At 43.6% G+C, this 13,467-nt stretch overlaps 1 protein-coding gene and 1 pseudogene across 9 annotated transcripts in view; one reads left to right on the top strand and one right to left on the bottom strand.

The window, feature by feature from the left end:
- The window catches only part of LOC147017562 (neogenin-like), a 491,631-nt gene that overhangs the window by 334,891 nt on the left and 143,273 nt on the right, over positions 1-13,467 (top strand). For all 8 annotated transcript variants that reach the window (XM_085847263.1, XM_085847265.1, XM_085847261.1 and 5 more), the window contains one exon: positions 7,087-7,241. In XM_085847263.1, coding sequence (XP_085703389.1) covers positions 7,087-7,241 — 155 coding nt within the window. The remainder of the gene's footprint in view (positions 1-7,086; positions 7,242-13,467) is intronic.
- On the bottom strand, positions 7,387-11,161 carry LOC147017563 (uncharacterized; annotated as a pseudogene). Its single transcript, XR_015049631.1, has 3 exons — positions 9,943-11,161; positions 7,996-9,204; positions 7,387-7,455 (listed from the first exon to the last, which is right to left on the bottom strand). The product of XR_015049631.1 is annotated as an uncharacterized LOC147017563 (transcript).

Raw genomic sequence — 13,467 nt, 5'->3', positions numbered from 1 at the left:
ATGCCAGGCCCATCCCCATCTCCTTGAGATGATGGTCAACCTGTGGCAACCATGAGGCACGTGGTCGGCCCACTGGCCTCCTCCACTCATGAGACTCCCTCGCTGAGAGAATCTGATGAGCAGGATCAGCGTCAGGAAAACGAGCCACATGTCCATACAGCCGCAACTGACGCTCACGGACTATGCAGGTAACAAATCTCATCTGAGTCTCTCTCAGCAACCGCTCGTTGGACACAAAATCCGACCAGCGATAGCCAAGGATTCTCCAAAGAGACCTGGTACCAAAGGAATTAAGTCTCCGTCTCAGATCCTTGGTCAGAGTCCAAGTCTCGCACCCATAGAGCAAGACTGGAAGTACCAAGGACCTGAAGACTCGGACTTTCGTCCTCCCGCACAGGTACCGGCAGCCCCACACCCCATGATCCAGTGAATCCATGACTCCCCAGGCCCGAGCCAGACATCTATTGACCTCTGACTCGCAGCCAGCAGAGACATGAATATCACTGCCAAGGTAAGTGAATCTCTCCACGACCTCAATATCCTCACCACAAACAGACACAGACAGGACAGCAGCATCCAAGATGTCACCGGAAGCCTGGATCTTAGTTTTGACCCAAGACACCCGTAATCCCAACGGCTCCGACTCCTCATTCAGCACCTCGAGGGCCCCCAAGAGGATGTCTAAAGTCTCCGCAAAGATGACTGCATCATCTGCAAATTCAAGGGTCGAGATCTTGACATTCCCAAACGATGCACCGCAACTTGATCTCTCCGACATCCTCCCTAGAATCCAGTCCATACAAGTGCTGAAAAGTGTGGGGGCAAGTACACATCCCTGACGAGCTCCAGTAACAACTGGAAATAAGTCAGAGATGGTACCACCACATCTCACAGCACTCTCAGTACCAGAGTAGAGTTCAGACATCAGATCGATCAGTTTTGGTGGCACCCCACGAAGACCAAGAATCCTCCAGAGGACATCCCGATTCACTGAATCGAACGCTTTACAGAGATCAACATAGGCTGCAAGCAGCCCCTGCCGAAACTCTCGTCTGCGTTCGGTGAGGACACGAAGTGCAAGGATACGGTCAATCGTTGACCTCTTTGGTGTAAAGCCTGACTGCTCTGGACGCTGGTGCTCAAGCAGATGGTGGCGAACCCTATCAAGAATTATCCGAGCAAAGACCTTGCCCGGCACTGAGAGCAGCGTCACCCCTCGGTAGTTGTTGTAGTCTTGGCGATCACCCTTCCCTTTCCAGAGAGGGACAACAAGGCCCCTCTTCCAATCAGTTGGGATGATGCCTGTGTTCCAGGCAGAGCACAAAACTGCATGCAACGACACGAGTGCAGCATTTCCACCAGCCTTGAGAAGTTCGGCATGGATGCCACAGATCCCTGGAGCTTTGCCCCGTTTCAACTGGTTCACCGCAGCCCGTGTTTCCACAAGCGAAGGTGGACCACAGTTGATTCGAGGGTCAGCAACAGCGATTGTAACACCCTTGACGTCCAACTCGACAGCTGGGGGATCAGCCTGGTACAACCGCTCAAAGTAACCGACCCAGCGGGCCTTCACTTCAGACTCCTCTGTCAAGAGCCTACCACTCTCTGCTCGAACTGCAGTGCTCCGAGGGATGGGCTTGGATGAAAGTAATGCGCAAATTCCCCTGTAAGCGGGACGAGAATCACCTGTCCACAGGTGATGCTCTACCCCCTCACAGATTCCTCGCACATAGGCCTCCTTGTCCACCCTCAGTGCACGTACAGTTTTACGCCTCAGCTCCCTGAACAGCTCAGCTCTCCCATTCAGCCTGGCCCTGCGACTCTGGTCAATGGTTTCCAGTGTCCCTTGAGAGACAAAATTCTTCTTTGCCCTGCGGTGAGCTCCAAGGCATCCACTGGCAACATCAAGGACGGTGGTCTTGAAGGCGCTCCACAACTCTTCAGGACCCCCCAAAGCACCCAAACCCCCCAAGTGTCCACTCAGCCTGTTCGCAAACTCCTCAGCTACTCTCTCATCCCTGAGCTTGGCAACATCCAGCCTAGGCTGGGATGATACCATTCTCCAGGATTTAAGGTGCAGCTTTAGAGTTGCTACAACAAGCCTGTGGTCAGTATTGAGGAACTGAGCACTCTGGTAGACCCTGCAGTTCTGGATCATCCTCCAACGACCATCAATAAGGACATGGTCAATCTCCTTTGCCACACCGCCAGCGTTGGAATACCAAGTCCAGCGATGAGATTGTGGGCGCTGAAACCATGAACCAGCCACCCTAAGTCCATGACTTCTTGCAAAGTCAAGGAACTTAGTGCTATTCTGGTTCATAGTTCCTGACCCATGGGGACCAACACACACCTCATAACCATCCCTATCAGTTCCAGTCGATGCATTGAAATCCCCCAAGACTAGAAGTGTATCTCGTCTGGGGCACTGATCAACCATAGACTCGAGTGTGGCATAGAATGCATCCTTCACGGTGAGATCACTCGCCTCAGTCGGAGCATAAACAGAGACCAGGGAAATGACACCTAAGGAGTGACGAATCCTTAATCTCATAATACGCTCGTTGACCGGTGTTACCTCAATTATCATTGGGGTCAGCTTATTGGACACAGCTACAGCAACTCCTTGGGTATGGTAACCATCAGAGCGACCAGACCAATAGTAGGTGTAACCACCCACCATTATCTCGCCACAATCTGGTCTCCGAACCTCAGAGAGAGCTGCAATCCCGATGTCCAAACGCTTGAGTTCAGATGAAAACAGAGACAGGTGATCATCCTCTCTTCGGGATAGGACATTCCAGGCACCCACCCGAAGGGACCGCCTCAGGTTAACCCAAGGAGACCGCCGTCTGGTGGACGACACCTCAGCACCACTCCGACACACTCTCCCGCAATCTGACCCAGGGATGTTACCCCGTGGTTTCCCTCCTATCAAAGATTGGGGGTCCCGAAGGCTTTGCCCCAATCCCGTCATCCGGTGAGCTGCCCTGTGAAGGGAAGCTGCACAGGAGGTACTCCCACGGAGTGGGTTTTCAGATTTTTTTGCGTTTTTGCATTTTGCGGAATGAATGCTTTTACAGTGGCCGGAGTGCAAATCCTGCCACCAACCTCCTAATAAGAAGTGACCCAACTGCAGGAGGACGTCCGCAGACACAGTTGGGCACTAGATATGGATGGCCGTTGGCTCACAAGGAGCTCCTCCGCCCTTTGACAGGTTTTGTTTTTAATCCTGCTGGGTGTCCATATCCAAACACCCTCCTCACCAGAAAACCTGGTGGGGGAAACGGTTTAGTCGCCGACAACCCGACCATGGAACAGGTTAGTACAGGTTTACATGGTACCTGTAGCAGGTCACAGATCGAACCTGACCTGCAGTCGAACCTGACCTTACAGATTTTGCAGGGTGTCCCAAAAGTCTCCATACATCGGGAAAATTAACACTTGTAGCAAAATGTAAATTTATTTACAAAACGTTCTCTGCATGATTGCCATTTCTTTGTAAACACACACGACGTCATCTCTCCCACTCATGGTGAACTCGTGTCAACACATCTGGCGTTACGCAAGTAATTCCACTTCCAATGCGTTCCTTTAAATGATCCATGTTCTGAATATTGTCGTGTTTGTCGTGTGTGATGTGCTTTCCATGCTTCCTGTTCAATTTGATTGCAACCTTGCGACAGCTTCCCGAACCAGCCATGAGAATGATTTTAATACATTCTTCTTTTGGCGAAGGCATTCTTGAAGAGAATCTGAAAAAAAGAAGATATAAGCTATGTATGAAGAATTTCGGGAGACATTTTGCAGAAAGTGTTAATTTTCCCTGTGTATGGAGACTTTTGGGACACCCTGTAGAAGTTATCACATGCGGAAATCAAATAGATCCATGAATACTGACATCTCTGGGCGTTTATAAGCATTGCGATGTATCCAGCGATTTGTAGGTATAAAGATTAGATATTTGATGATTATGAGTGAGGAAAGTGAAGAAAATAAATTTTGAGCGCTTTATCATTAATAAACCATTGGAACCTATTCCAAGTATTATAGGCATTGTTGATCAGCCTTAAAAAAAAAATGGTGAATTAGGACCCCAGCAGGCTGACAGAGGGCTGACTCGGGGGGGTTGAGCAAGGATAAATGATATAATTAAATGAGGCCGTTAATTATCTTCAAAAGGGGTGTTTAAATTTACCCAAACTCCCAATTTTCACTGATGCACTTCCCTGTTGTTCCCTTGGTATACATGCAAAGTTTCAGGCCATCGGGTTTCATGGTTTTGGAGTTATGGAGGAGATGCACACACTGACACACACACACACACACACACACACACACACACACACACACACACACACACACACACGCACACAAACACACTGACATTTATTATTAGAGATGATAGGGAATGTCAACGCAACAGTGGGAAAATATCCATAGAAATAGGAAGTGTACGTTCATGAGCACACCATGAGGAAGGATGGGACAATGGAAAAGAGATGAATGAACCGGTTAAATTTTGGAGCAGTTGGAAAGTGCGGGCCAGCATGTGTGAACGACAGACTATAAAATGTCTCCCAGTGAAAGGGTCCATTCAAGAGAAAATAAGCCAAGCATTTTAACACTGCTGGAATCCAAAAGGGAATTTGAACTGACTCCGGTTGTAAAGGTGACAGATTTGAAAAATCTACCTTTGCCAAGTGAATCCTATGGATTTGTCACACTGCTTGATGCCAGGATGGCATGCCATGTATCTCGGGAGTGTGAATCGACGTGCATAATCCACCAGCCCGCCCCTCTCTTTTGAAAGGAAATTGTCAGGTTGTTTGCTAACTTTGTATTTGAATTGTGACCATGAAAATGGCTTCATTGTCTCCCTGAATCTTCTTTTGGAAATTTGTGGAAACATCTTCCTGGACCTCTTACCCAGTCCTCACACTGGTTGTGGGATTAATATTATTATTATTACTTGCAAAATCGAAGATTTTTCAAGTATCTTGGTCAGTCGATTTTGTTATTGTGTCTGTCTATCTGTCTGTTTGTCTGTCTGTCTGTTTATCGCCTACAGGTCACAATTTTAAACCGATCTTCATGAAACTTCACCACATGGTAGAGTTTGTCATAAGGAAGAAACCTATTGTTTTTGAGGTCAAAAGGTCAACAAAGGCCAAAGGTCAACAACTTTGGTGAGATTTCTAAAATCCTCAATTTTCATCCGATTAACTTGAAATTTGAAGAGGATTTATATTCCAGGTCACTGAATTCACCCAGTGAATTATTTTTGAGGTCAACATGGACCAAAAGGTCAACATAGGCCCGAGGTCAACAACGTAGGTGGTATTTCTAAAATCTTCAATTTTCAACCGATTGACTTTAAATTTGAATAGGATTTATAATTCAGATCAGTGAATTCAACCAGTCAATTATTTTTGAGGTCAACATCGACCAAAAGGTCAACATCAATAGGCTGAATTTCTAAAATTGTCAATTTTCATCCGATTGACTTGAAATTTGAAGAGGAGTTGCATATTTGGTCATTGAATTCAACCGCCAATTATTTTTGAGGTCAAATTTGTTTTGTGGATTTTGCAAGTATCGTGCCATGCACAACATCTTGTTTTTAGTTTCTTGCAAATGTTTGCAGAATGGTCCAGAAATCTCGAACCTTGGCCATATGCAGGTCAACATGTGAATTGATCTTTCACCTCATTTCATCCCCAACATCAGGATATTGTTCTCCGTCACACACCACCTGCCATAATCCACATTATGCAAATGTGGCAGATGAACCATTAAATCATGCCAATGATTGCTTTCTCAGCAACGAGGCCATTTTTTCACCTGCGTTTCGGGAATGGACCGTAAAATGGGTAATTAAGCCATAATCACAAGCACTGCAAGTCGTGGACGGTGCAACCCTGCGGTTTTGGAGACATTTCATTATGGTTGTCCCTTCGGTCTATGCCTTGGGCTATGTCTGCAGCATAGGGATGGCTGGCATGCTGAGCTGAATGCTTGAGCATCCTGAACATTGAATAGTACATACGATCAGTCATTTCCATGGAGCAGCATCTGTTCTGGTGCACCTGTGTTTAATGAGTGGAGGTAATAATGATTACTGGAGAACATCAACCGGGATTGAAGCCATTTGGGGACTTGTTGCCACCGTGATGTTGTCCTGGGATCCAGGAAAGGCGAATTTATTTTCCGGTTAAGATGCTATTGCAGTGACGATAATCTCCATTCTGGGTGATGGTACAAACGGTGATAATGGCGATGATGGCCTAGTACATCATGATAAATACAATATCAATGCCTGCAAACTACAAGACAGCCAGATTAGCATGACCTTCCTAAAACAAATGTTTTGGAGTTTGTACTCTTCTCTGGAATACTTTCGAAGTGAGAACCAGTGGTACTGAAAAATCGATGGAATTTCAAACCCATGCCATTGAATTGTCTCAAGTTGTATCTGGGTGTGAATTTTGGAAACGGTTCCATATTAGAGGTTGGAGGAAGAGGGGTGACAGTGGATTGTGTGGTTGAGGTCAATTGAGAAAAAAAAAATTCAGAAAAGGGGAAGGTGGGGACATAGAAGTTTGTGGAAGTAGAGACAAGACAAGGGAAAGTAACAAAAACTGCATGTAGCCTCAAATGTCTCTCCGGTGCAATTATAAGCATTGCTCGCAATACAACCGTGGTTAATTTATGAGGTAATAATTATTTCCATGATCTAGCTTGCATGGAGCATCCATTTGTGAACACATTGCATGTTGGCTGATGGGACCATTCCTTTTATGATGAGAGATGAGACTACAGATGCAGAGGCATAGTTTCACTTCTGCCTGTACGACAAAGTAGGTGCCACATAAAGGTGGAGTTAATCGTAGAAATGTTGCATTTATAGGAAAGGCTAGGAGAAGAAGAATGTATTTCATCCTCATAAATATGGTTGCAATGAACCCTTCACTTTGTACCTATCCTGTACATGTAATGTTATTAGTTTCACATGTGCATGTATTTCAGCTTGCGAACGCAAATCTCAATACCACCCGAGTTACTCTTTTCTCATGCTCTCCGCAGTGCAACTTCCCGGTCCTGCGCGGGACCTCCACGCAGAGCCCAACTCACCCACATCCTTGCTTGTAAATTGGAAGCCACCGCTGTCCCCACGCAGCACTATCCTGGGGTACCGTCTTTACTACATGCAGCGTACTCCCGGTGCTGACGGGGAGAAGGTTGGTCACAGAGCAAGTTTTCTATTGTTTACCAACTGTGCAATTTGTATTAACGAATTTGGAAGAAAAAAAATCACAGAGAAATCTGTTGGCCTATCGAGTGCTCCCATCCGAGGACAATAGCTCTTTATTCTGGGACCTCAGGTTACGATCCAGTAAACTCTGCTGATTGGTCAACTGTCTTCAAACATCTTAGTGTAGCAGCATAGCAAACCTGTTGTGCATTTTGTGATACAAGCACCAAATTTGGCACAAATGTACATTAATATGTTGCGAACATTTTCAGATATTGGGCCACTTGAAATTCTCTCTTTATGTCCGCCATATTGGATTTCAAAATGGCCGCCACTTGAATCGACATTTGCTATTATCTCTGGACGTAATGCAGCCATTGACTTGATTCTCGTATCTAAATGTATGTTTTTGGGGGCAAGGAATCCAATGGTACCATTTTCAACTTAATATTATCTATCACAGTCTGTTATATAATTTTATTTGGAAATTATCTCGGCAAATATTGGATTCAACACAATACTTTGAAAAGAATGTCTTAGTTCTGTAAATGCCTTATGTATAATACTGACATGCTACATGGTCTAGTATTTGAGGCAAGGTGTACTGGTATCTGAGGCTAGGTATATACCGGTACTGAAGATACGTGTACATAAACAGTGTCATGTTAACAAGTTCAGCATTGCCACAAGTACATGTATGTTGTTGACTCATCGTCATGTGCAGTCCCCTTCACACACACAGAGGGCTGTGCACTGAAGGGCAGCCTTTTTGCTGCACGGTTAGTGTCTGCCATCTGTTCCTTGATCCTGGGTCCCTCTAGGTTCATACTGACTAGGGCAAGCAGCAACGGTGGCACAGATTCTTCTTGACATACTTCAGGGAATCCTGTGAAGGGCTTGGCTTCTCCAAACATGTGATGGCGAACAATCTGTGCAGCATGGGCAAGATGGACTGCATCACTATCACTGTCCAGCTCGCAGGCTTTGGCAAGAGCAGCAACGACATCTTCTTCAAATACCATCAGGATGTCTCTCCCCTTGGTATGTGCCCGCATGTCAGGAAACTGAGCCAACAGTCTCTGTTTCAGTCGTGTGGAGTGGACTCTCGTGTCGAGTTGGCTCCTAGCTGTTCCATTCTGGACTGATAGAGCTGGACAAGGTCAGTCAATCTGAATACTGGTGCCGTCTCCTCATCTTGTCTGGTTTCTTCAATGTAGAGGACGAGTTCAGCGAAGACAACTGCCGACATTGCTCGCTCTTGTTTTGTGTCCTGTGATCCTGTTGACTGGGCCTTTCGTGTACGATTGTAAAGTCCTATCAAGCACCGTGGGTGATACTGGGCGTCCAACGCTATCATGGCCCACCACTGAGATGGCCCAGCAGTTCTGTATCACCAAGAAGGGTTGCACAGGCACGCACCCATTTGTCCATTTGGAATGTTGCAGCTTTCCGAAGACTGTCAGCCCCAGCAGGTTGTTCACAGAAGAAACAATTTTCTGGGACCTTCTTCTCTGTACTCGATGAGCGTGAATGTAACCTGGTGTGTTTGCATGCAGCTTGTTCCTCATCGCTCTCACATTCTTTCTTGAGTGCTCGCTGCAGTTTGGTGTTGTTGTACTGGAGCCTGCATGTCTGATGATATTTTGCACCATGTGCAACCATCGCAGCTTCAATGCCATGACCATCATCGAGTCTTTCCATGTGAAATGATCCTGGAAGCTCTCCAAGTTCACTGAATTTGACCAAGTTCTCTGCGAGTTAACTGTACCCACTCCCAATGTCTTTTCTCTTTGATTGGTCAGGTTTGGTCAGTGTCTCCATCTTGTCCTCTTGACATATAAGGCATAACTTCCAGTCAGTTGTGGTGAGGTGCTGTGATGTTGATGGTGAAGTTCGCTCAACATCAGCTCGTCTGAAGCTCTTGGACATGGTGGAACTGACTTCTGAATCTGCAACGATACAATGATATAATGTTAACATTTTGTTATATATATATATATATATATATATATATATATATATATATATATATATATATATATATATATATGTATATATATATGTATATATATATATATATATATATATATATATATATATATATATATATATATATATATAATAGAGGGGTTTCCTCCACCATACTAATGGAGAGGAGGATAATTCCTCTATATCGTAGAGCATTTAGCTTGGCACACTTAGGGAATTAGTTTTGTGAGATTATGCCGGAATTAAATTTTCACCCATACCGGAGGCAAGAAGAGAAATAAAATCACATGAGATTCTTTAGTTAAAAAATATTCCCAAATTTATTGAATATTTACAAAACATTTGAATTCATAAATTCTTACAATATTTACACAGCCAAGATTTAAATATAAATCAGTCTAAACTCTTATTAGGTTGGACAGTACATTTTCCAGACATACCCCGTTCTTTTAATTACAGCCTTCGTGTTAAATTCAGAACATGTCAAAACTGTCAGTGTGGAATACACACTTCACTCAAAATACTACTTTATATAAAACATTTCTAATTTAAAGCCTTATAGTAAGAATTTCAGATAAACCCCAAAAAAGTAAGACCAGGTTGGCTATTAGACAACCTGCCTCTGTCGTGCCCACCAGACAAGTGGTTTTAGCCAGCACACATGTGTATCAGGTAAGCTTGTGCTGAGTACATCATACCTGAACAACTCAGTGAGGCAGAACACAGCAGTGCACACCAGGGTGACCCCTTCAGTGCATAAACCAATTAACCTGTCCACTGCAGGGCATATAGAAATGAAGTTATTTTCTGCATATAATAATAATATAAGTTCAGTTCCATATAACAATTTCTGTTTTCACCACTACAACTACCACTACTACAAGCTTTGTCTGGAATTTTGTGGACTAACAGACAAACAAACATACAGACAAGCTGGGATCAAAACATTACCTCCTTCCACCATTGAGTGTAGAGGTAAACATCATGGAAATTATATCATGCCCTAGATTTAATTCATGCTTACCCGTGTATTTGCTTCACTGGTTCACAAGGTCTTTTGCATACATGTAATTCAGACTCTTGTCTTCATTGCTGACCACACAATGTTGTCTAGCTGAGCCCAGATTGTATGTAATTAACTAATTTATGTGGAGTCACAAGGTGATTTAAACACAGCCACACACAAAGAATACAGTTGATGTAGGTCAACAAACATGCAGCCTCTCTACTCTTTTATTTGGGTCAGGGCTGTGATTAAAGACATGTTGTGGAGTCATGTTTGTAAACATTGTTAAAGACATGCTGCAGTGCATTGTTAAGGAAACAAGACAGATGGAAGCCTATACAAGAAATTTCTGAACTCTAGAAACACAAAAGATGGCTTAAAGGGTCTAGGAAAAGGGGATTATGCATGTTTGGTATTTATTGACAATATGAATGTAATGTTACATAAAATATGCATATGAAAAACACAAATGAATGGGTCACTTTGTTTCCTAATGGGATATGAATTTATATTTTAGACTGCCAGTATATATGAGCTTGTCTGAGTTGTTACTAGTGATTTAGTATAGTTTATTTATTTATTTATATTTACAGAACGAAGACATTCTTTTCAAAGTATTGTGTTGAATCCAATATTTGCCTAGATGATTTCCAAATAAAATTATATAACAGACTGTGATAGATAATATTAAGTTGAAAATGGTACCATTGGATTCCTTACCCCCAAAAACATACATTTAGATACCAGAATCAAGTCAATAGCTGCATTACGTCCAGAGATAATAGCAAATGTAGATTTCAAGTGGTGGCCATTTTGAAATCCAATATGGCGGACATAAAGAGAGAATTTCAAGTGGCCCAATATCTGAAAATGTTCGCAACATATTAATGTACATTTGTGCCAAATTTGGTGCTTGTAACACAAAATTCACAATTTTTTTGAATATTTGGGCTAAGCCGCCCCACTATCTGTGTTGTTCATATTAAATGGGAGAATAACTTGGGGTAAAATGTCCCCACCTGTGTAACCTCCTCAGCTCTGGTGATGTGCTCTCTAACTGATGGTGGAGCAATTTCATTTTCAAATGACAAAGTTCAGTATCCTGAACAAAAGGACCAGACAAGTATTGTTGGGGTGTTGGGGAGCAGATGGGGGACAAGATTCATTCACCGCATTTCTTTATGCATTCTACATATGTATGTACACATCTCACATGAGCTTTAGGTTACCTTTTCAAAACAAAATAAACCATTATTTATTGACATGCAGTCATTCAATCATGCATTTGTATTACCTGCCTTGTGTGTCCATTTTGTCACTGCAAAATATTATTAAGAGAATAGTTTTGTATGAAATGGAAGTCTGGATTTATTTGTAAGTGAATATTTATTTGTAATGCCATGAGTTCTTTGAAATGGTTTCATGACCTTCCTCTTCTCCTTCTTCGTTCTCTTCTCTCTTCCTTGTGGGGTTGGCCAGGGGGAATTATTCTGGCACAGGCGTTTGTCGTCTTGGCTGGCCAGGCCTGACATTCAACTGTAGCAGGAACTTAGAATTTGTTCAGGAATTCCAGCGATAACCCACCTAGTCTTTGCGAAAGACACCGTGGGTGGGATCTTTCACATCTACCATCACCGCCAGTTCTGGCAGACGGGTTCTCCGGTTTACCGTTCTTCCTAGGGTCGGTGCACACATTAATTCATCACCTTACATGCGAAACACCAGGGTGACCATTGACAGCTAGCAGGGTCGAGATTCGAGCACAGGCGATACGGCTCAGAGGTGAGCGTGCATACCTTTGATGTAAGCTATCCTGCGGGCCGGTTTCATGCCTTTCCCTTCAAATGAACCCGTGCTCAGCGGTGCAACACTTCCTGCTGGCACTGGAATGGCATTCTTTGTCGATGGGTTTTATTGTGCAGGAGTTTAAAAAAAATCATGGAATATCAAATGAACAAAAGCTTTCCACCAAATTCGCCTCGTCAATAAATATTCGGGTTACGACTTGTACAACTGAAGTGAAAAGGTGTGTTAGTGATTATAATTGCAGTTCTTTGTTCAGCCTATCACATAATCAAGCACAATTAATTTTAATATGTGGATATTCATCATGATTACACATCAGGACTGCCATTCCCAATGGGAATGCTGCTCAATGTGTTGGAGTGTGAACCTTTTACTGGTATTTATCACATCACAACTCGCTTCAACACAATGATCTCCCCCCTGTGTGCTGTTCTACTCGCAGAAGCACACCCAATCAGGCCTCTTCCAATTAGTACCAAAATGCTGTGCCACTTTCTATATGGTGCTGGATCAGAGTCATTGAGTGGCATTTCGAAGGTTCATTTCTTACGTCGTCACATTAGTGTTTAAACCAATCCAGGTCTACGATTGAATTTCAAGCCGGGTAGGCTGTGATTCTGAGCCACGTATGTGAACATAATCACAGCATGAGGTCCAAATGATATCATAACATTTCAAACAGTTTATGAGCTTATCCAGGTTGTCTCTTTCCCATCTAATTAAAGTAGCATGACTGGTTATATCTTCGGAAGGAAGTTAATTCGTGCTTTCAATTAAGTTACTTTTTTGAGGCGAGATAGGGCAAAGGGGAAACTGGAAGACAAGAATGTTGGGATACACCATAGTATGAAGGGAAGAGTTGCAGGTGAAAGGGGGCAGGTTTTAAGAGGGTGTATTAACAGTTGCAGCAGATTTTTTTTTAACTCCTGGAGGGAAAAGGTTGAAACAGACTCAGGAAGATGGTTCTGTATCTGAAAGAAGAGGGGGAAGAATAAATGGAGGTGAGCATTAAGTTTGTACATTGGGAGAGGACCAAGGAAGAGGGTTATTGTGTAAAGGTGTGTAACCTAGAGAACCAGGAATTGCGCAGAGGAATGAGAGGGTTGGAGGAGCAAAACCACATTGGAGCCAGTATAAATACTGCAAGGCACTTCCAGACCTGAGATAGCCTTCTATCACTAGATGCCAATCAAATGGAACATCTAACATTCCACACCATCGAGATGAGGAAAATTGGAAACACCAGCCTCAGTCCACAGTGGGGAGCCATGTTCTATTATATGGAATGAAGGTCTTGTGCACCATGATAAACTCAGGTTGGTAGGGGAAGTACTTGACCTTGCTGAGAATTCTGAGACAGTTGCAAGCTTTGCAAGCCAACTTGGAGAAATGATCTCACCAACAAAGGTTT

The sequence above is a fragment of the Eptatretus burgeri genome, chromosome 11, assembly GCF_056783735.1.
Source record: "Eptatretus burgeri isolate ZD-2024b chromosome 11, Ebu_testis_v1, whole genome shotgun sequence".
Classification (NCBI taxonomy): domain Eukaryota; kingdom Metazoa; phylum Chordata; class Myxini; order Myxiniformes; family Myxinidae; genus Eptatretus; species Eptatretus burgeri.
The sequence above is the reverse complement of the archived record's forward strand: the minus strand, read 5'-3'. Positions and strand labels throughout refer to the sequence as shown.